Genomic DNA, 21268 nt, shown 5'->3' with positions numbered 1-21268 from the left:
GTGGTTTTGGGACGTTAAACCCCACAAATCAATCCCTTTGAATTTGTGGGCATAGACTTATACGGACCTCTTCCGCTTACGCCAGCCGGTCACCGTTGGATTGTTACTGCCGTAGACCACCTTACTCGCTACGCGGAGACAGCAGCTCTTTCATCTGGTGCTACCTCTGAAGTAGCCGATTTTTTCCTTCGCGCCATTATTTTACGACATGGCGCACCGCGTGTGCTCCTTAGTGACCGTGGCAAGACATTTCTTTCACATGTCCTTGCTGAAGTCTTACAGGCCTCTAACACCATTCACAAGACCACAACAGCGTATCACCCAGAAACTGATGGTCTGACTGAGCGTTTTCACCGAACTTTGTCCGACATGATCTCTATGTACGTGTAACCAGATCACAAAAACTGGGACACAATACTTCCTTTTGTCACGTTCGCATATAACACTGCCATACAGCGTACAACGAATTTCAGCCCTTTTTTTCTCGTGTATGGCCGTGTACCGACTTTTGTTCTGGACACCACCTTTTTGTCCACATCTTCCAATCCATCTTCATCTCTCCCGGAAGAGTTCGCCGCTCGCGTCGCCCGCTGCCGTGAAATCGCCCGTGCCAACACTGCTACCATTCAGGACAAGAGAAAAAACGACCTTGATGCGAAGCGTCGAGTTGTTGTGTTCCGCCCAGGCGACGAAGTCCTTTTGTGGACACCTGTTCGTGTACCTGGGCTCTGCGAAAAATTCTTTCACCGGTATCTCGGTCCATACACCGTCCTGGAACGAACACCTGAAGTCAACTATCTCCTGTCAACACGGCTTCTGATCGTCGTCGCCGCCACACCGAGATCGCCCACGTCTCTCGACTGAAACGATATATTCGGCGTCCCAACCCTTTCTAACTTGCTGCCCTCTTTCGCGAAGGGGGGAAAATAGTGTGAGCGCTGACTATGTACTTCATCTTCATCTGTATGACCAAACCATTGTAGTGATCATCATCGTATGTCACGTGGGCTGGCTCTCTGGTTCGTGCGTCTGGATTAAAAAAGGATAACCTGGTTGCTGCCGTACCGGACGTGGTCTCATAATATATATATATATATATATATATATATATATATATATATATATATGGGCTTGGGTGAAGAAGGAAGGAAGAACATTCTGACAGCATCGTGTTATTCCACCCATTTCATGCTTCCATGCGAATCAGTCAGCAGCCTATTCCGCGTTTCTCGGCTTTGAGCCAAGACTTTTAAAAATGGCTCAGCGTCTTGGTGCAAATCGTGCAGCTGCGTTCATATCGTGCCAGGTAAGAGGCAGATTGGCCACTACGGCATGTGAGCAACATAGCTTACATGGTCCGATGTAACGCCGACACTCTCGACTCAGCGAGTCGTGAATGCGTTCTAGTAGCTATGTACGTGTTCATTTTTCACGTATCGCATCGCGTCACAACGTCACCTCGCTATACTCGGTAATCACGAGTGTCAGGGCGTGTCTCATAGTTTTCAATCGGCTTGCTTTGCATCTTCAAAGCAAGATTTGGTACATAGCAGTGATTTTCAGGCACGGATGACTCGGGGACTCCTTGTGGACTGTTAGAAGTGTTGAGAGACGACTCTCTGTGCAAGGGTAAAGTAGCACGTAATATCATAAAATTAACAAAACATGTAGAATGATATTGGTGGCCTTGTTGCTCCTTGGCAAAGATGGTCAAACTAAAGTGTCTCGCCAATTTTATTTGAACAGCTTGTCAAGAAGTGCGGTTTGGAGCCACATTTAATCTCTTTCTAGTCATGCTTGCTTTTCAAGAATGCTAGTCAGATGAAAATATATGTCGTAGAAAACTTCTCCAAAATCATTACAGCCATCCGACATGGGAACACAGAAGTCAGCTCCGCCGCTGTGAAGAATGTCTTGCACTAAAACAGGCCAAAATTGAGAAGGGGTCGTTGTTCCATGAATAGTAAGCATTCAAAACACACTTTTTTTAGATGCGGAGCATCTTATACTCGCGCCTTGTAGTGCGCCGTCCGCGCCGTCCGCGCCGTCCGCACCGCTTCTCGAACATTCGACAGCTGACGCGCGCGCATGCGCCGTCGCGCCGTCGCCCACTCTTCCACCATCTGTGCATCCCTTCCTCCTCTACACACCGCGCGCGCTTCACTCCTCCACCATCTGTGCACCCTTCCTCCTCTACACACCGCGTTCGACATCTACAATTCTCCTGATTCTCCAGTGGACGCGCATGTGGCGTCGCGCTTCGAGAACATTCAACAGCTGACAGTGCATGCGCCGTCGTGCTGTATATATACTCAAGGTCGGCGCTCGCTCGCTCAGTTGCCGCTCGTCGGTTGGTTTGTACGGCGCGTCGACGTCCAAGGTCGCGGTGAAATGAATTCCAACGAATCCACAAACACAATGATCGACGTCCCTTCGACCAGCGCCGCCCTTTCACATACGTGTGTACGTGTTCACTCATTTAACACCCCCTCCTACAACCACGTTAACCAATTTAGCCATCGACCCAAGTAAGTCGCAATTTAACACCCCATTTCACAACCACGTTAACCAATTTAGCCATCGACCCAAGTAAGTCGCACTTTAACACCCCGTTAACCAATTATATGGTCCGCATCCTCCTCAGTGTTCCCCCGAGGGAAGCTGCGGGCAATTTTTTTCCCCCGAGGATAGTTTTCGCAGTCTCCCTGAGGTTTAGAAAACGCGATTTGAAAACCACTACAGTATAAACAGAAAGTATGCAACCGCGGCACATTCCCGTAAACTAGAGTCTTTCTCGTGCGAAATGACGCAAGCCAGGTAAACGTAAAAAGAAACACAGTTTTATTGATGCGGATGAGATTCAAATGCCAGCATGGTATGTGACTGCTGCTTTTTTTTTCTTTCTTTCATCTTCCTTATGTACAAATAATGTCGGCGTAGACGGGAGTAGAGGTAAATCTATTCATGACGTCTAACAGCATGACTAGCACAACTTGACCAGTTCGGCTATCACAAGAATGAAATGAACAGAGAAGCGCGAGAGTGGCGGCGGAAGTGTCCGCTCGACCCGCTCGGGTCGGCACCTTTTGAAGCACTCATTTCCGGTGCACGACAAGTACAAAACATTCGACCTTCGGAGAGGGAGAAGGTAGGTGCCAAGTCTCTTCGGTTGTAATTAAGTCGTTTGTGCTTTGCGCTCGTGTGCGCATATAATGTGTGCGCACGCACAATGGCTTACGGCGTACATGAGTTGCGTAGGGCAGTATACGCGTATTCTCTCCCCCCCCCAAAAAAAAATTAAATAAAACGGTAATATTCGTACTTTCTCATTACTTGGGGCTCGATATTAGTGGGGTACAGTACTACGCCAGAAATAACGTTCATTGTTTGTTTTTGGTCAGCGAGTGTCAGCTCTACCCTCTGGAATGCAATCCGTAGAAGTGTACAATCGGCCACAAAAGTTCGCGGCACACGAACATCGAGAAAAATATGAATGTCTGTTATACTAATCAAGCCTGATGTTTCTATGTAATCCATCGCATGGGTCTGCAAGTCATAGAATTAAAAATTAAAGCTTTTGGGCATCCGTGCCTCGAAAACGTTTGGGGCGGCTGTGCTCTGAGAATATGTGTTCCCATGAGCGAAAGTGAGCGCAGTAATTATATTCAGACGTACAAACGTAAAAAAATTAAGCTTACACGGCACCACAGCACGAGGATCCGTGACAACTCGACACGTTTACAGCACCAAAATAATGTCAAAGCGGACAAGATAGCAATAAATGATAGTGGAGGCTGCCCGATACGAGGCAATAAGACATGTGCGCAGCTCTGCAAAAATTCTATCCAGTTTCACAGCTCTAGTGTGCTGTATCCATAATCCATATCAACGCCCACCTAAATCACACTGGCAGCTTCGTTTTCACCTAAAGCTGAATCAGAGCGAACCACGGCGCAGTACGAAAAGCTGCAAATGGCTGGTGAATACTTTTTCCTCGCGCAATAGAAAAAAATGCGACGGCATGGTGAGCGTTACGGAAGACAGCATATCAGCATAATTATCCACACACACACAAGGCAAATGGGACAGCTTATGCGCCGTAACAAGACTCTGCGCAAAAAAAAAAAAAACGTGACCCTACTTTTTAGGCGTATTATAAGACCAGCGTTTAATGTGTTAATCCAACCTGTTCCGTCCTGCGCCAACCAAGGCTTTTTTCGTAATTTTCAATGGTCAAGTATAACCTTCCCATGGGATCTCTCTTAAGTTAGGTTACTCCTATGTTGAAGATGTCCGCACAAGTTGTCAAGACATCTTTTTGTGTCCTTTCTACAACTCGTTGCTTGAAACAGACCAGACAACTTTAAACCAGAAAAGAAATTTGAGCATTGAGCTCTTTGGGGCTTTGTTGTCAACAAATGAATGTTACTAATTTTTTATGAAATAAAGTGGTTCACTATCACCCGCTAGTATTACGCACAGCGTAGAACTTCCCGTTTCAACAACTTCATCGTTACACGGCTTCCATCTTCACCTGTTCATAACGTTCGCTTTTTGCGCAAACATCGTTCACATTTTTTATATCTAATACAAGCACTTGTCGCGCTGTTCTCGACCTCGAAAAACTGCAGGTCTCATGACGCTATAGCCTACGATAACAGCACAAGTAGGTCTGTGTACAGCAAGAGCAGAAAATGCAAGTTGGAAGCGTTCCTTGCTCAGAGATTCTTGTCCTTGTTCACTTATTGCTCGTGGCGCATACCCACTCTGGGGGATCGACCAAGATCTGAGTGGTTTTAAAAATTAATGTGTACTTTTAGGATAATGGAGTTATATTATAGAAATATGACAGATAACCTAAGAAATTGTGGTGCTTGATCTAATGCATATAATTATTTAAAAATAAAAGAATTTATTCCTAAGTTGGAGCAATTTTGTTGAGCTTACCTCTTATTTGTCAACCGCATTAACTAACCTGTTCACGAAACGTCGTTTTTTTTATTCGCTGATCTCGCGAGTGTAAAAAAAGAAAAATTGTTCGAAAACACCAACAGATGCAGCTACGAGATCTTGCCCATTGACGATAATTTTACGCGGAGTTTTTGCGTGATAAATTGAGAACATAAATAATGCGTGAAGTCTTAAATAATGGCTTCTACTTATTATGAAATCAATAGATCTATTCATTGCAAGATCACTGCATCTAACGTACGGGCCAGCTAAAATCAATTTTTCAGAAGGCAGCATTCGAACATTTTTTTTTTTCGAAAATAGCGAATCTTACTTGATAAACATCACTCAATGCAATACAAGTGTGAGGGAAAATTATGCACGCCTGAGCAGATCATTAGTGCTATGTCCTGAGGTATAGCGTACATATTGTTAAGTTGGTATGGTAGCTGAAACAAATACATTAAAGCTTTCTATGTTACGTCAACCTATAAGCACGAGAACGCACAACGCCTGAAACGCAGCAAGGAGTCATTAGACTGTGGTGAAGTAGTCATAATGACAGAATAACTCATAATTACATGATAACTCCAACATGACAGGGTCATCATGACTCCGCCGCCAATGAAAAGACGTGGCACAATCTTTCACTTGCTGCGCTCCTGATCACAGTAAATTAATCTGTCTCGCACCAGCAGACCACGTGGGTTCGGCAAGGGGAGCAAGTTTTGGAGGTAAAATAAAGCTACCTAGAAGCACCGCATGACGTTAACGATGGCGGGAAAGGGAAAAAATATAAAGATGAAAAGAACACGACATCCATTTCAACGCGCACATTCTTGTTTTGTGTGTAGAACACATACGAAGAACTTAATCCCACAAAGATCGCACGGCACGCGGACACGAACTTGTACAGACGGTGTTGTTTCTTACAGACAGAGTACACCTACGCTCACATAACGACGATAAAGAATAAATGCAAGAGCGACCCATCTACATCACTTGCAGCCCTGCAGCGACGAAAATAAGATGTTACGCACGACCCTTAGTTGTAGTCATTGTGTAGTGTCATTAATGCCAGTGAGACATTTCTCTCCGTGTGTACAGACCGTCCACGTAGAGAGGCCATTAGACGATGTCCATTAAGACTAGAACTTCCGGCATTATCTCCGGCACCTGGCTGGCATTTTGCTAGCCGTGCACGCGCCTCGAAAACAGCCTCGCTTATGCAACACCACCCATTGACAACACTAGGGAGCTGTGTGTACTCTGGAACACATTCTATCTTCGAATCCCGAGGTCATACCGATGACGCTTGTACAATTCAAACTATATACTGTTGATGCACCACTAACAATTCCAATTCCTAACTGTGAAAATAAGAAAGAAAAAAACTGATGTTAGCACATAAGATGAAGAAAACTATGTCGTGTGCGTTTTCTATCTGGACTACATGGTGTGTGTACGTTGCTTCACGAAAACAGTACGCGATGTTCTTTCGTGAAGGTTGTGTGCGGTGGGTTGCTCGTTGCTCATGCGCGACTTTGCCGTTAGGAGCGAGCGCTTCGTACGACGCGACTACGGCACATTGAGGGTTTACGGCGACACGTCAAACTGCGTTGCAGCAAAATAAATTAACGATGATTCTATGTGCCTTTATAGCACGCTTTTTCGTAAAACAAAGAAGCCATAAAGAAATGAAAAATATGTAAAAACAGGAATGAAGGGCTGCGTCACATATCGGGACACGTATACTTTGCTCCCAGCTTGCCATTAAGTAGAATTTACGACCGTGAATATCAGACGATTCGTGTGGGGTGATCTGTAGATAACGTCTCAATGCGGGAAATTGCACTGGTTGCAAAAAAAAAAAAAAAAAACGTCTTGGCGCTGTGTAATCTGTTACAGGGGTGTACGATGTTAGACAGGTCCAGTAATGGTATACACTGTGATGACCACGTGCTGATTTTTCAGCTATCACCAAACGAAACTTGTGACTTGTATCTGGGTGTCGGGACACTCGAAATGTTGCACTACTCGATTAATATTGTTAACACGCGGCACAACGTATATTCAATTCTCCGCTGCACCGCGCACTTCAATGTTATCCACCTAAAGACACGTAGAAAAGATTACAACCTTCCAGATAGGTTCATAATGAAATCTTTCTGCCTCCCCAATAATAAAATTCACTATTGCAGTACATCATAGAAAACTTGGGATTTAAAATTGGTGCTCGAAAGCGTAACACATTAGGAGATGTCAGTTACGGGACCATCTAGGCCAAACGTTCAGCCTGAGCCGAAGGTATCGAAGTAACCGAAGGTGTGAAAAAAATTTCCTTCATACCAAACTCTCTAAGTAGCGAGAGTTGTAAGGCTCCTCACGTCTGACACGCACAACGTCGCTCTGGACATTGTGATCCCCGAGCTAGTAACCTTGTTTACGGAATGGCTCCGACGCTTTTGACAAAGTGCGCTGGTTTCAGCACGAGACGCTAGTAATAGTTCTATGGCGTTACATATTATGCTTATGCTCTCAGCGGAAGTAAAATCGGGCAGCCAACGAAGCACGGAATGTTGAAGAAGCGTCCACATAAACACAACACACATCCACAAGACTCAGTTGGTTGTGGCCGCACGTAGCAGCAGCCTACATGCGGAGTCACACTTGGAATTCGAAAAATCACGGCGAAAAATCACGGCTTCTCAACACACTCGCGAAAAAAAAAAAGGCCCTATCGCAGGCTTTACGACACACATTAACTCACTTCGAATTACAAACAACATGCTCCCGCGAAAAACGAGCACCCGCTTGCGCAAAAATCGCGAACAAGTTCGCAATCAGCTCGTAAAAAAAATGTAACACACTTTGATGTATTGAACCGCAGACGTGGAATGAACCATCCACGCCTGCTCTTTGGTTTGTCGAACTCGGCGATTACCGCACGAGTGGAGATTCACTTTCTGTTCTGCGTGCGCTCTAGAGAACTGCCGCGTTCCACAGCGCAACGTAGAAAACCTTGACTTTGTTCTCCATTCGGTCATACAAGGCCTGTCATAAACTCGTTGAATGAGATTCTGGCTTTGTAGTGTAGCTGTGCCGAGCAAAATGCACAAAGGACTTAGACCAAAGGGAACGCGACACGTCTGTGCCTTTGGCTCAGCGATACTGCATACACTAGGCTATACTAACTAGCCAGCCCAAGTTTGAGCTTTATAGAACATTCGGGCTCTTACGCTGACCCGAAATGTGAGCCATTTCTGCGCCGGAATGAGCATTCCGACTGCGTACCTCTTATCGCCTTAAGAATGACTGGCAATATACTTGTACGTGCAGTGGGCGCGTAAAAAAAACAACGAACCCGACCAAAACCTAAATGTCACGTGGGCCTCAGTCCCGACGATCAACGCCGGTTTGCAGCAGGAGACACCAAGACGCGCGCAACTGCAGAGCCAGCATTACGTGACCGGTAACGCCCACCCCGGTAAACGTGTCGTAAGCACTGCTGTCCGACGTCTTATCACAAGTCCTTCCGCGCGTCGTTTCAGTCACGTGACCAGGTGCAATGTCCAGTCGCAACGTGCGAGACCACTCGAGTGCACCATCCAGTGGTGCAAGTCGAAGGGGCGCTCACGACTGGAGTATTTGAACCATACACCCCGACGCGCCGTAGCGGGCAGATCGGATGGCCGACAGGCCGCTGGGGGGAGGAGGACGAAAGCTCGCCTAGTAGCTTGGTCAGGTGAGCACGTACGCGACCGGGTCCGGCTTGGGCTTGAAGTCCCTCCAGCGGTCGCTGCGGCAGGTGCCAGGCCCCGCCCACCAAGCACTGATGTCCGGGTACACCTGCGCAAACGCGAGCACCGGATCGATGTGTGTGGCCGAGCGGCCGTTATATGCAACGAGTCGAACTGCGCATGTGCTCGTAGCGTACGAGGCACGTCTCTAGGCATGATAGCATTTGAATGCACGCTATCGCCGAGTGTTGGTGGATACATGAAACAAGCACAGAAAGGTTAGGGAACGTGCGTTTTCGTCGAGAAAATAGGGAAACATCAGTGACTTCCAAGACTGCCACACGTCACTCACTGCGATGTTTCACACGATACTCCCTAAAGAATGAAACGCAGATAGTTGTGCGGGCATGTGTATAACCATGCAGACGTGCTACTCAGAACTGGAAAATGTAGGCGTATTAGATGTCAGTGGGAAGTAAAAGATGCGTGAGTAACGGTCGCGATAACATGTATGATCTTAGACACGAAGTTAACGAATGTATAATACTTATGATGATTCACAAGACAAGACGACTGACTCAGTCCACTGAGTGAACCAACGTGGAACAACGGTGTCACCATTGCACCATCTGGTTGATGTCGCTCAACTGCTACCATCCGCGTAGGCGCATTTAGCCAGATTTTCCTCTTAAATGGGTCTGACGCCCTATTCTCTTTTTAAATGTTGGTGCGTGTATTTGTACGTGTGCGCGTTTATACGCATGTGCAAATTGAAAATTTTCGGGAGGGGGTGGGTGGGGAAGGTTGGACTCGCTATACCCCTGGCTATGCCACTAATCCGCGTGGGGGTGGTTGCTGGTAAGTTAAACGGTAGACAGATGCGATTGCATCTGTCCGTGGTGAGAATTTATACCGCTAACGAATGGGTTGTGGTAATCGCTCGGACGATACCGTTCGCCTATGCCCACCTTTGGCAGGGGCGGCGCGTGCAGCATGGCGCACAGGCGGCACCAGAAGTAAGTGTTGATGAACTCGCCGGAGCCTTTCCAGCGCAGGTACTCGTTGTACAGAGTCTCGTTGCGATCCAGCAAGTGCAGGTATTCAGCCAGAGCCTTCACCGACGGAAAGTCCTCCACGTGGATAAACGAGCGGGTGGGTGATGCGCGCACGTAGTCCAAAGGCCGAGCGCCCATCACGATAGGCACCACGTCGCGCCTGCGACAGGTACGATAGAAGCGACAGGTTAGTGACCCGCCAGGGTCATACCAGGAAGAATAGGGGCCTTCCCTGAACACGACAAAGTTTGCCGGTGATGCTGTCACTTGAAATATCTACAGGCGCTTTAGCTAACGCTAAGTAGAGTGCAGGCGAAATTCTTTTCTCGCGATACTGTACACCTAAACGTTTTCGGTGGATTGGATTGTTACTTTCTATTGCTCCGTTTCAGCCGTCTAGACATCACAATTATATTTTCGAGAATAGATCACAGAGGTTCATGTTTGATTGACCTTTGACTAAGGTTACCAAAATTTTATTTAGGTGAATATTTCATTCACTTTAATTCACCTTAACGTTTTATTCAATTTGAGTTCACACGAGGTCAAACTGGATACCGTTACTACTTTATTCTACACGTTATTCACCTTTTATAAACCTTTAATTTCTTTTCATTCTTAGTTCACATTTGATTCACCTTGTACACTAGTTATCCGTTGTAATCATTTGCCCCATCCTTACTATATGAAGTGATTAAGGGCTGAGCATTCTACAAAACACAAATATCTGGATGAGAGAACAAATAAAAGGCGGGAAAACGGTGCGTACCCGAGCCCGTTGACGAAGAACTTCTCGGTGATGTAGTCCTTGCAGTTGGAGTTCTCGAATGCCAGGTAAAACTTGTAGTCGCGGTCCAGCAGCTCGAAACAGTGACCGGCCTGCGCACGGGGGCACTTGAGGGAGCCGCAGGTGCCGTAGATGTCCACGTCGATGTAGGCGGCCAGCTTGCGCGCGAACTGCAGCCGCTGGTTGCGCGCCGCGCAGTTGGACACGAACCAGGCGACCTTCTTGGTTTTGTTGCGCGGCGCGGACGACGCTGGACGCTGAGCACTCGCGCTGCCGTCCTCGTAGCTGACGAACTTCTCGTACGGCGCTACTATATCCGAGTCATGCCTGCGAAAGAGGTAAACAGTGCGGCAGCATCCACTCGATGACAGGACACGAAAGGTAAGTCAATATTTCGCAACTTGATCTATAGCTCGCGTGTTACCGTGCGGCTAACGTGTTTGCTCCGCTTGCGTGACAATGCTATCCGAAAGAAATAGCACAGAGAGACAGAGAAGAGATGGGAGGTTAACGCAGTTCGCGTCCAGTGTGCTGTCTGACATATACTCGGAAAAGAGATCAAGTAAAAGAGAGAGATATAACAGCTAAAAGACAGATAACAGAAGGTGAAAAGAGTGAGGAATTGGATGGATGGGTGAAAAAAATCACTCGTCGGGCGCAGAACCAAACGTGCGCAGGCAATATACAAGCGCGGTTGAGTGAGTTTAGTGTCTGAATAGTGCACATTGTGTGACGGGTGAGAGCGACAAAAAAGTGGCGCTGCTTGCCATCGTAAATTTTATACAATTATAAAAATAGAGCTTGAAGTTTGTCGTGCCATTCATACTAGCGTACGCACCACATTTCAGCACGTACACGGTAGCACGACGTCTCAGTCAGCATAGGAAGGCGTAGCTCTGCCCAGGACTATCTCCCAAGTCGATTGAGTGGGTTGTGATGGCGCATATATCATCCAGCTTTGTATTTACAGCGGGTAACTGAAGACCATCAAGATTTGAAGTGTAAGTGGCGCATGCCCCGTCGATACCGCGACCGCACGACTATACATTCGACACCGTAACTACTGGTATAATTGTCATCCGGAAGATGCTACAGCACATTTTTCGCAAGTGTCTGTGGTATGCTGTTCAGATAGAGCTCGTGGAATCCGCTCTAGCACATTTTGGCAATGGACCACTGTCTGTTGAAACCATCTTTACATCTCGTCGACACAAGGCACTGCCGTTGAAGGCGACGAAGGCGCTACTTTGTTTTGTAAGACTCAGACTTGGACAAGCTGGTGGGACGGTAGCGTCACGTGTCATGATATAGTAACAGAGTGTAACCGACTGTGTGTGCTGCGTCATGTGCCATCTTTCACAATCTTTCCTCTCTGCCTGTGCAACTCTCAAACTCCCTCCTCCTGTTCCCATGTGTAGGGTCGAAAACTGGTCGGTTGTCCTAAACTGGATAACCTCCCTGTCTTTCCTTCTCTAATATTTATTCTTCGTTAACTATCAACAAAAAAAAACACCTCAACAGCATTTTACTCGATGAAAGTGGACGACCAACGAATTAGACGGGCACAAGATTTCCTTTGGGAGTTGTCCAATAGACAGGTAAGCGTAAGAGGTTTATTGCAAACTGCACGCTTCTCTAGAATGTTTTCGGGCAACATCACCATCGCGTTATCTGACTAGCATCAGTCAGTGAATCGAGCGTCCTCTTAGAGAACGCGTGAAAAAAAGCTTGTCTGGCATGAAATTTGTTCAAAGTCGTAACCTCTGTTCCATGCAATTACCATTTTGGATTCATATGTCCTTCCAAAATGTTTTTAACATAGGGCCCTATAACAACGGGAAGAAGCCACGACAGGTGTGCTGTCACAGTGGTCAATCGTAAGAGATAAACCCCAGTACTCCGTCTTTGCATGCAGTGATTCGATACTAACTAGCGCATACTAGTTCCGCTGCAAAAATCCAGCCACACTACCAGCGAACAGCGTGAAGACTGCATCCAGTGAAATAACGGAAAGCGTGCTTTTCCTCTGTATGTCACACGTAGTGGAGAAGCCAACTTTAACGAGCATTTTTTTTAACGTGGGCAATCTTTGCAGTACGTTCTGAGTATGAAATGATGCTGCTAACAGTGTAAAGAACACGTAAAAATTCACATAATATCTACGGAGTGAATGATGATGATTGTAGCGAAGCGTCTGTCTGTCCGTCTGTCCGTCCGTCCGTCCGTCTGTCTGTCTGTCTGTCTGTCTGTCTGTCTGCCTGCCTGCCTGCCTGCCTGTTATAATACTTATATAATACTTGTTATAATACAATATTTCAGCCTGCAGGACATACACGCCGCTAGCAAAAAAAAGAAGCACGACAGCACCCCCCTCAAAGTCACGCGTGTAATTTTTCATGCATTGTGTGTGTGTGTTTTTGTGTTCATTATGTTTTAACATGAAATTGCTTTATTCATCCATTCACATCCATTCACAAACATGAAATTGTTTTATTCATCCATTCACATCCCGTAATACCAAACTTGCTATAAGTGAAGCTGGCGAAACGGCCGCCAGCGCATCATGAGCGTGGCATGTAGCCATGTTACATGACACCATGTCACGATTATCATGTTTGTACAAGTCACATACCTTCGTCATGCATTCACGTACCGTAATACCAAATTTGGTACATATAACGCTAGCGATACAGCCAAGAGCGCATCATGAGCGTGGCGTGTTGTCATGTTGTTACATGACACAGATGCCATGATTTTCATGTTAGGGTTTGTCACTTGTGTTCACCATGCAATCATGTCATACCACAAGAGTTTTGCAACATGCCATGTGAACGAAACCACCGCAAGAGCGGCAGGACCATGAATTGTAAATCATGACATTCATGACATACATGTCATGATTATGATGTTATGACTAGTCAAATATCTTCTTCATACAGTCATGTTATGCCATACCAAGTTTGGTATCAATACCATTATCATAACGCCCAGGAGAGCTAAAAGTGGTAGGCGGATAGATAGATAGATAGATAGATAGATAGATAGATAGATAGATAGATAGATAGATAGATAGATAGATAGATAGATAGATAGATAGATAGATAGATAGATAGATAGATAGATAGATAGATAGACACATAGATAGATAGACACATAGATAGATAGACACATAGATAGATAGACACATAGATAGATAGACACATAGATAGATAGACACATAGATAGATAGACACATAGATAGATAGATAGATAGATAGATGGATAGATAGATAGATAGATAGATAGATAGATAGATAGATAGATAGATAGATAGATAGATAGATAGATAGATAGATAGATAGATAGATAGATAGATAGATAGATAGATAGATAGATAGATAGATAGATAGATAGATAGATAGATAGATAGATAGATAGATAGATACGCTCAAAGTCGCTGAAGTTCACTGAGAAATGCTTCGCATTTAAGAACATTTAGGAAAGAGTTTTCCCTTGGGCGTTGAAGCTCTGACTCCTTGGGTAACGACGAATAGCGCCCTATATTTTACCGACTGAGCTACTGAGGCAGTTCCGAGGCTGCGTAGAACGCACCTTATATCTTTCACACGTTCTCTCTCCCTCTCTCCGTGCTCTCTGTTTGCGAAGCGGGGTGGTGCCGCCACCTGGGAGTGCCCCAAGAGAAGTGTCGCGGCATAACGCAGCTAAAGCGTTGCGTGCCGGCACGCAGTCTTGGATGCCATGGTTAAAGCTTCTCGTTATCAGTCAGAAACGCTGACCACGTGAGCATCGGAGAGTCACTGATGCAGCTGTTCTTTTTCTTTGGCTTCGTGTTAGCGCGTGATAGCCCATTGTTGAAGTCGTGCAGCTTCCGCATGCACCAACAATGTTTCACCGCCGACTATTTCGGGTGTGATAGCACAGGCCTATTTATTAAAACTGCTGCAGTAAGCACTGCAACAAAACAACAATGTCGACGGGCTAATGGCGTGCCTTGGTGGAGCGAAAGTTAGGCCAGCAGGATGAGGAACGCCAACGTGCGTTCGCGGTTCAAGCTACGAACCTTAGCGTCTCGCGTTTCTGAAGCGCAGTATGCGTAAACACGGGCGTAGGCTTCAGGATCGCACACAGTGCTCACGCAAACTCGGAAGAAGTTCAAAAAAATTGCTACAACTATATCTATACTTAAGCATTCTGACAACGCCGTTACTTAAGGTACGCGCAGGTAAAACTGTCTTGGGTTTGTTTCACGATTATTAAAGAGAACAAACGTCAAAGTCCCTTTTTATCGACTATCACTGCTTACGACGACCTCTGTAGAGAAATAGAGAGAAAGATAAAAAAACAGGGATGTTAACAAGAGGAGGACTCCAGCTGGCTACCTTGTACTTGGGAAGGAGAAAGGAGAGTGTAAAAGGACGAGTGAGAAGAAAACGTTTGTAACAGTAGTGCATAGTGAATAAAATGTGGGAACTTGAGCATTGTCCTACAAGAATGCTCACCTGTACGTTGCCGTCCAGTTGAAGATGTTCTTGATGTTGATGAACGACTGCGTGTGGTACGGGCACTCGAGCAGGTACAGGATCCACACCTGGTTCCAGGGGCGCCGGTACTTGGGGGCCACGAAGCGGTCCTTGAAGAGAACCGCGTCCGCGTCGGGCGCCTCGTCCTGTGACGTCACGATCTCGCACGTGTCCACGGGACACTTGTCGCGGAGGAACACCGCCCGTCCTGCACGTTAACGTGGTGACCGCAGCGATATATAGCTTAACCTTGCAGAGTGAAGAAAATTGACTTACGATTGCTCTAGAAAACAGTCGAGATGGCAGTGTGGTATAAGGAGTCTTAAAAGTTCATCTTCAATGGCGCTGCCCGTTGCCTTAAGTTAACTTTAAGTGTTTATGAGATTTTTAATACATATAAGCCAAGAATATCGACGCAACTTTTACTTTACACTGTGTAATGCCGCAATATAGAATAGGACATGCCAGGCGTAATTCCCAAAGTATTTTTGTCAAGGGCATCACTTGTCCACGGAAAACAGACAATAGGCTTATTTCCCAGTTTTTATATGCGTAATTGCGCTAAATAGTGTGATTAACACTGTTGCGTCAAAGAACTCAGGTGCGTTGTGAACGTGGCTCAACCCGACTCAACCGTTTCCTAGAAGCAAGACCTAGTCAGTACGGGGGCTCTCACCCCTAGGCAGGTCACCCCAGCCGCCTAGTCCCCTCATGAGGAGGATCTTCTTGATGCGCGTGTTGTTTCGCTTGTAGTCCTCGGGCACGAACATCAGCTGCTGCTCGATGCGGTCGCCGGAGTCCTCGTGTGGCCACAGGCTACCCGTATCGCCGGGTAGAGGTCGCCGCTGACCGCCGCGCATGTACCAGGGACGCTCGTTAGAGCCGGTCTGACCACGAGTCCCCTTCAGCGTTGAAAAGACGAAACAGCGGGAAATATAACGACTGGTTATTGGAGCTGTTTTGGCAGACCATTTGTAATAAAGAGCCTTAAGCTACCTTTCAACTGTTCACTTGACGCTTTTGAATTGAACTGGGAAATTAACAGTTCTTATAATTCATCACAAGGAGTCCTCGGTCACCATTGTCTAAAACCTGAATCGGTGAAGATATGTAGCAAACTCCCCCCCTCCCCCATCTCTTCTTTGAGGCGTTTACGATTGTGGTGGGTAAACGGGGATTCTGCAGAGGACAAAGGAATATGGGGATTCTGCAGAGGACAAAGGAATACGTAGGAAAGAGATCACAGAGAATAAAATATCCAGAAAAAATTTACACATACAAACATATGTAATGTCAGTGGCTGAGAATAATAGCGTAGAGCCAAATTCTCAAGAAGAATAATGGCATTCCACCTCAATTGGCCGTGGGCAACGCTGCCTATCGCCCGAGGTCTAATCTTCCGCACGGGCACCAAAGAAAAAAGGTGCTATACGATGGTTGCCACGTCGGCACGTACCGGTAAAAAGTAACCGATTTATTCACTTTTATCCTCTTTTACTGCATTATTCCCGTATTTAAATCAGACGTACTTAACTACTGCTACCCTTTCTCGTACCTTCATTGTTCTCATGTCGGAACTATGAAGTGCGTGGCAAAGTCTACAACTTTAGGAATGTATCCTTGTCTGTGCATCACATTGTCACATGGTTCATAGCAACGGTACAGAGAATGGACTCATGGAAATATTTAGGTGTCTGTGATTACGATGCGTCTTTAGACGCAAATATGACGCAGTTAACTCCATACGCGTGCGTGAAACTGAATGACTGGCTGAGTGACCAAAAGGCCGAATGTTAGGGCGTTAGTGATCGAGTGAGTGAATGTGCTTTGAATAAGAAGAGCGAGTGAAGAACACAGACCAGCCAGCTAAGTGATCGAGTGAGTGAATGTACTTTGAATAAGAAGAGCGAGTGAAGAACACAGACCAGCCAGCTAAGTGACCGAGTGAGTGAATGTGCTTTGAATAAGAAGAGCGAGTGAAGAACACAGACCAGCCACCTAATGTACGCACGCTTTTGGTGAGTCGTTCCCAAACTGTAAAAAGTTCACGCGTGGTTTTCTGCACAGTTTCAGTGCCTCCAAAGCGGGGAAAGCCCGACAGTAACGAATTCACCTCAGTCAAGCTGCTCTGTATAACTTGTCCTACATAAAAGAGAAGAGTCTACGCTGGAAAGCTTTCCACTCTTGGCTCTTTGCCTTAGACTCCACGGGTGTGCCTCATGAATGCAAAAATTTGACGCCGTTCTTAAGTACATACACCTGCTCTACAGGGCGGATGACACTCGCACATACGACACCAATGGTTCACCTGCGCGTTATTATAAAGTAAAACGAGTGTAGAATATGTGCGGTATATATACACAGCTAAGCAAGCAGCGCGCGGTGGAGTGTGGCGGATAGTCATTTCTTTTTCCTCTTTCGTTCAGGTCGTGCAGGAAAGCGATATGTTTGACGACGTTGTAGCCGATGCAGTTGATGCTGTACTGAGGATAGGGGGGCTGTGCTTACGTAGATGTGAAGTTTGCGGCTGCAAATAAAGTACTGACAAACTATTGCACCGTTTTCCTTAATGTAGCATCAACTGTGTCGTCCACCTTCCTAGACTAGCTTCAACTGGCATGCCAGAATGAATTCGAGAGGATCCTTAAGCTTCGCCTTCAAGAGTTGAACGGGATAAAGATATCCTCTACCTTTCAAACACTTAGGACACGAAATCTTTCCAAACCTAACATGCATTCGCTACGTATAGCCTTATGGGAATACGCGCAGTAACGTGTGTGCCGTTTGTAGTGAATGACCAGCGTTGAATCATGAAGTGTTCATGATGATCACATCTTCTGACGCATGTTGATAATGTATACGCTTGTACAACGCAATAGGCGTATTACTGCATTATTTCATGTTGTATTATGAAGCATGTATACACAGGACGCGTGTCTTTCTAAAATATGAAAGTTACTACCTTCACTGGACTTCCAATCGTAAGAATTTATTTTAACTGCATTCACACGCAGACGCGTGGTTCTGTGTTAGAACACCCACTTGCCGCGCAAACGACCGGAGTTCAATCCCCACACTTACCCACAATTTCCGATTATTTGTCTTATTTGCAACTTTCTTGATTTATCGGTCACGCACAAGATAATTTTTCGCTCACAACCAACGCCACAGACACCTACGCCAAAATTCCTGCGAAAGGAGCTCGTAAGCGCTATCGAGTTAAAATAAAATTCCCGCTTGATCAGGAGTAGAACACATCACTCAGTCCAGCAGAATTTTTCGCTGCACAAATCAGTGAGCAGAAATGCCGGTAGCATACGTATTTAATCACAATATTGCACTAATTTCAATGCTTCGAGTTGTGAGTATGATTCTAATGTATTTGTTTAACTACTACATTTTGACTAAGTGTTTCATATTCGAAACACCTGAACATCCACCTTCCTAGGGCATTTACTCTTTAGCATGCGCACACTTCGGCTTCATTTGCATCTTGACGTATCGTTGGTATATTTTAAAGCCAAAATCTTATACGTCACATCGAACAAACAAACACACGAAGTGGCCGCAGGCGTCAACACAAAATAATGCCAAAAATCACGTGACGACCTTATCATGACATGACGATAGTTATAGCGCGAGAACAAAACGACGACACAGGGACAAGAAGGAGACGAAAGACACGAGCGTCTCCTTCTTGTCTCTGTGTCGTCGTTTTGTTCTCGCGCTATAATTATCACCATGCCATACTAACTAGCCCAAACTTCCACACTTCTAAGTTACATTTCTAGTTACTCGGGCTCTTTTTCGTGTGCTCATCATGACGTTACAGGTTGCCTGAATTTGTGGCGTGACATAGTCGGTTGGTCAATCGCGGGCATACCCGGGCGGCACTGCAAGGCCACGCTAAATGCTGAACTGTAGCGACCCCGATCTTCGAGGCAATGAAAAACGACGTTAAGTACAAAAGCTGAAGGAAGTGGGGGGAGGGGCTCGTATGGCCTTACGGCTGGCCTCCCCACTTACACCTTCTTTCGCATCACTAGCAACTGATCTTCAATCGATTTAATGACACATAAACTTAGAATTTCCGTTTCCTTCAAAGGTGGTTGAATACCACAAGCGTTACTGCACGCACTTACCAGCTTGCCCTTTGCGGCGTTGGTCCTGGCCGCCAGCGGAGCACCGGGACGCGGTGGTTGTCCCGGGAGCGGCTGCTGGTCAACGGCGCGCTGCCCTCCGATGGCGTTGTTGACATCACGCAACGCAGCGTCGGGCAGTCCGGGTGCCTGCTGCTGCTCCCGGAGTCCGATCAGCAGGAAGGTGCAGAAGCTGAGTCCGGCGGCCCAGGCGAGTAGCCGCCGGAGCCGGAGCTTCTTGGCCGGGAACATGCTACGCCATGGCAGGCCCCAGCAATGCTGCTGCGCCGCTGTCGACTGGTGGCAATGCTGTTGCGCAGAGGAAGCGTCGTTTTAGGTCGATGGCAAAAAAATACGGAAACAGTTTGACTATAACCATAAAACAGAGTGCAAGCTCGTGCTTATCTGGCAATAGGGAACCTGACGTCATTTGCATTTCTTGATTTGTATCATTGGCACCGCAGAGGTGATTCCGCGAACATCCGTTCGTGGTCTGTTCCGCAGCGATAAAGAGCAACAAAAAAAAAGCCCAGCGCCATAGCCGGAACAGCAGGTAGGTAAGTAGGGGAAAATAAATACTGTCACTAGTAGTAACCACACTCTGTGCGTGCTAAAGTACTCGTTGGAAAGCATAGCATACGTCATAGCATCAAGGACGCACGAACCTCAGCGAAATGAGACTATCAATTCAGTACTGTCAACGCTTGATGAGCTAACATTTCTTTTTAACAGACTCCGTCATAGTACTTCATTCGCAAGCTGAAAATATAAAGTTGACATTAAGTACTCCCGGTTATCGGGAGAGAAAACGATATAAAAATAAGACACGATGTCGGGTGAAGGGGCATAGTTGCCGCCGAATGAGTTCTTAGGTATGCCTTTAAAGGCCCCACGTTAAGAGGCGATGACGTTCTTTTTGGTTTAAATGCGTTCGACTACGGATGTCCTGTTTTATCCCATTGCCGATACAGTATAGCCTGACATACGAAACTGACGTCGTCTTACACGTGTACAGCGCCACGTGCACATCTTCAGCGCGAGCCCGGACGGTGCATGCACGCGTAGACGCGCGCAGCTCCTGGAAAACGCAGACGTCCAGGCAGTGACGTGCGGCACCCGCTCGATCCGTGGAGCGAGTGCGGCGCCGACACTCGATGAACAGTACACACGGGGCGTTCCCGCGGAAGGATCGCGTGCAGCGACACGCACACACAAAAGGTGGAAGCGGACGACGAGAGGCGAAGGGCACGGCTGGCACAAGCGAGCTGGCGCGCGCGAGCCCCGTATACTCATTGAGCTTGTCGCAGCGGGCGCGACTCGAAAAGCGCGCGAAATGACTGACATTACGGTGTAGCGCGATGAATGGGAATCGTCGTGGTAGCACTCGAGGAACAACTTGGAATGAACGGAACAACAACAACTGAAGAAGCGGCATGAAGGAAAGAAATCAGTCGTCCCCGTGCAAGTTGCGCGATGCTTATACCATAGCAACCGCGTCTTGAGAAAGATGAAGGCGTTGTCAATGCGGTCCGGGAAGATCGAACCCTTCGTTTACACACGCCTTTTCGAGGTGGAGGTGATGGTTCTGCCTTTTCAGCTGAACAGAAAGATGACAGATTTCAAACGCGAAACCTAAACGAAACACTCGTCTCGTTTAGCCCAGCCATGTGATGCAGTTTACAATTTGTAGTGCGCTATACTTAGCCTGCATGCAGAATTGCAGGCGATGCATTGCGTAATAAGTGCGGTCGCCAGGAGATCATTTAACGTGCTTGATGTGGAACCGACATCCATATAACGCACAAAAACGATTGCTTGAAGTTGTATTACCTCGCTTTGATCAAAGACTAATAACGGCGCAAACAATATTCCAATGTTTTCACCTTCCCTCTTAAGTCATCGCAGTTAAGAGCAACGAAAACACCGTTGCCTGCAAATTATGCAACGCTAGATCCACCGGTTACCGACAACATCCTAAAACACAGCAGAAAAAATATATACGAATTTTCTTTATGTGGCACTATTCAGGCATTGTCTTTGGGCGTTAAAGGTAGGTGATCTGAACAAGTGGCTGTAA

General features: G+C 46.5%; 1 protein-coding gene across 2 annotated transcripts in view; it reads right to left on the bottom strand.

The window, feature by feature from the left end:
* Positions 1 to 2818: 2818 nt before the first annotated feature.
* The window catches only part of LOC119170382 (glycoprotein 3-alpha-L-fucosyltransferase A-like), a 129792-nt gene continuing 111342 nt past the window's right edge, over positions 2819 to 21268 (bottom strand). For both annotated transcript variants that reach the window (XM_075876360.1, XM_037421529.2), the window contains exons 3-8: positions 19195 to 19500; positions 15729 to 15954; positions 15032 to 15260; positions 10515 to 10859; positions 9659 to 9905; positions 2819 to 8799 (exon numbers count right to left, since the gene is read on the bottom strand). In XM_075876360.1, the coding sequence (XP_075732475.1) occupies positions 8692 to 8799; positions 9659 to 9905; positions 10515 to 10859; positions 15032 to 15260; positions 15729 to 15954; positions 19195 to 19443 (1404 nt within the window). In that variant the 5' untranslated portion in view covers positions 19444 to 19500 and the 3' untranslated portion in view covers positions 2819 to 8691. The remainder of the gene's footprint in view (positions 8800 to 9658; positions 9906 to 10514; positions 10860 to 15031; positions 15261 to 15728; positions 15955 to 19194; positions 19501 to 21268) is intronic.

Source organism: Rhipicephalus microplus, chromosome 2 (genome assembly GCF_043290135.1).
Source record: "Rhipicephalus microplus isolate Deutch F79 chromosome 2, USDA_Rmic, whole genome shotgun sequence".
NCBI lineage: Eukaryota > Metazoa > Arthropoda > Arachnida > Ixodida > Ixodidae > Rhipicephalus > Rhipicephalus microplus.
This window is presented reverse-complemented; position numbering and strand designations above follow the sequence as displayed.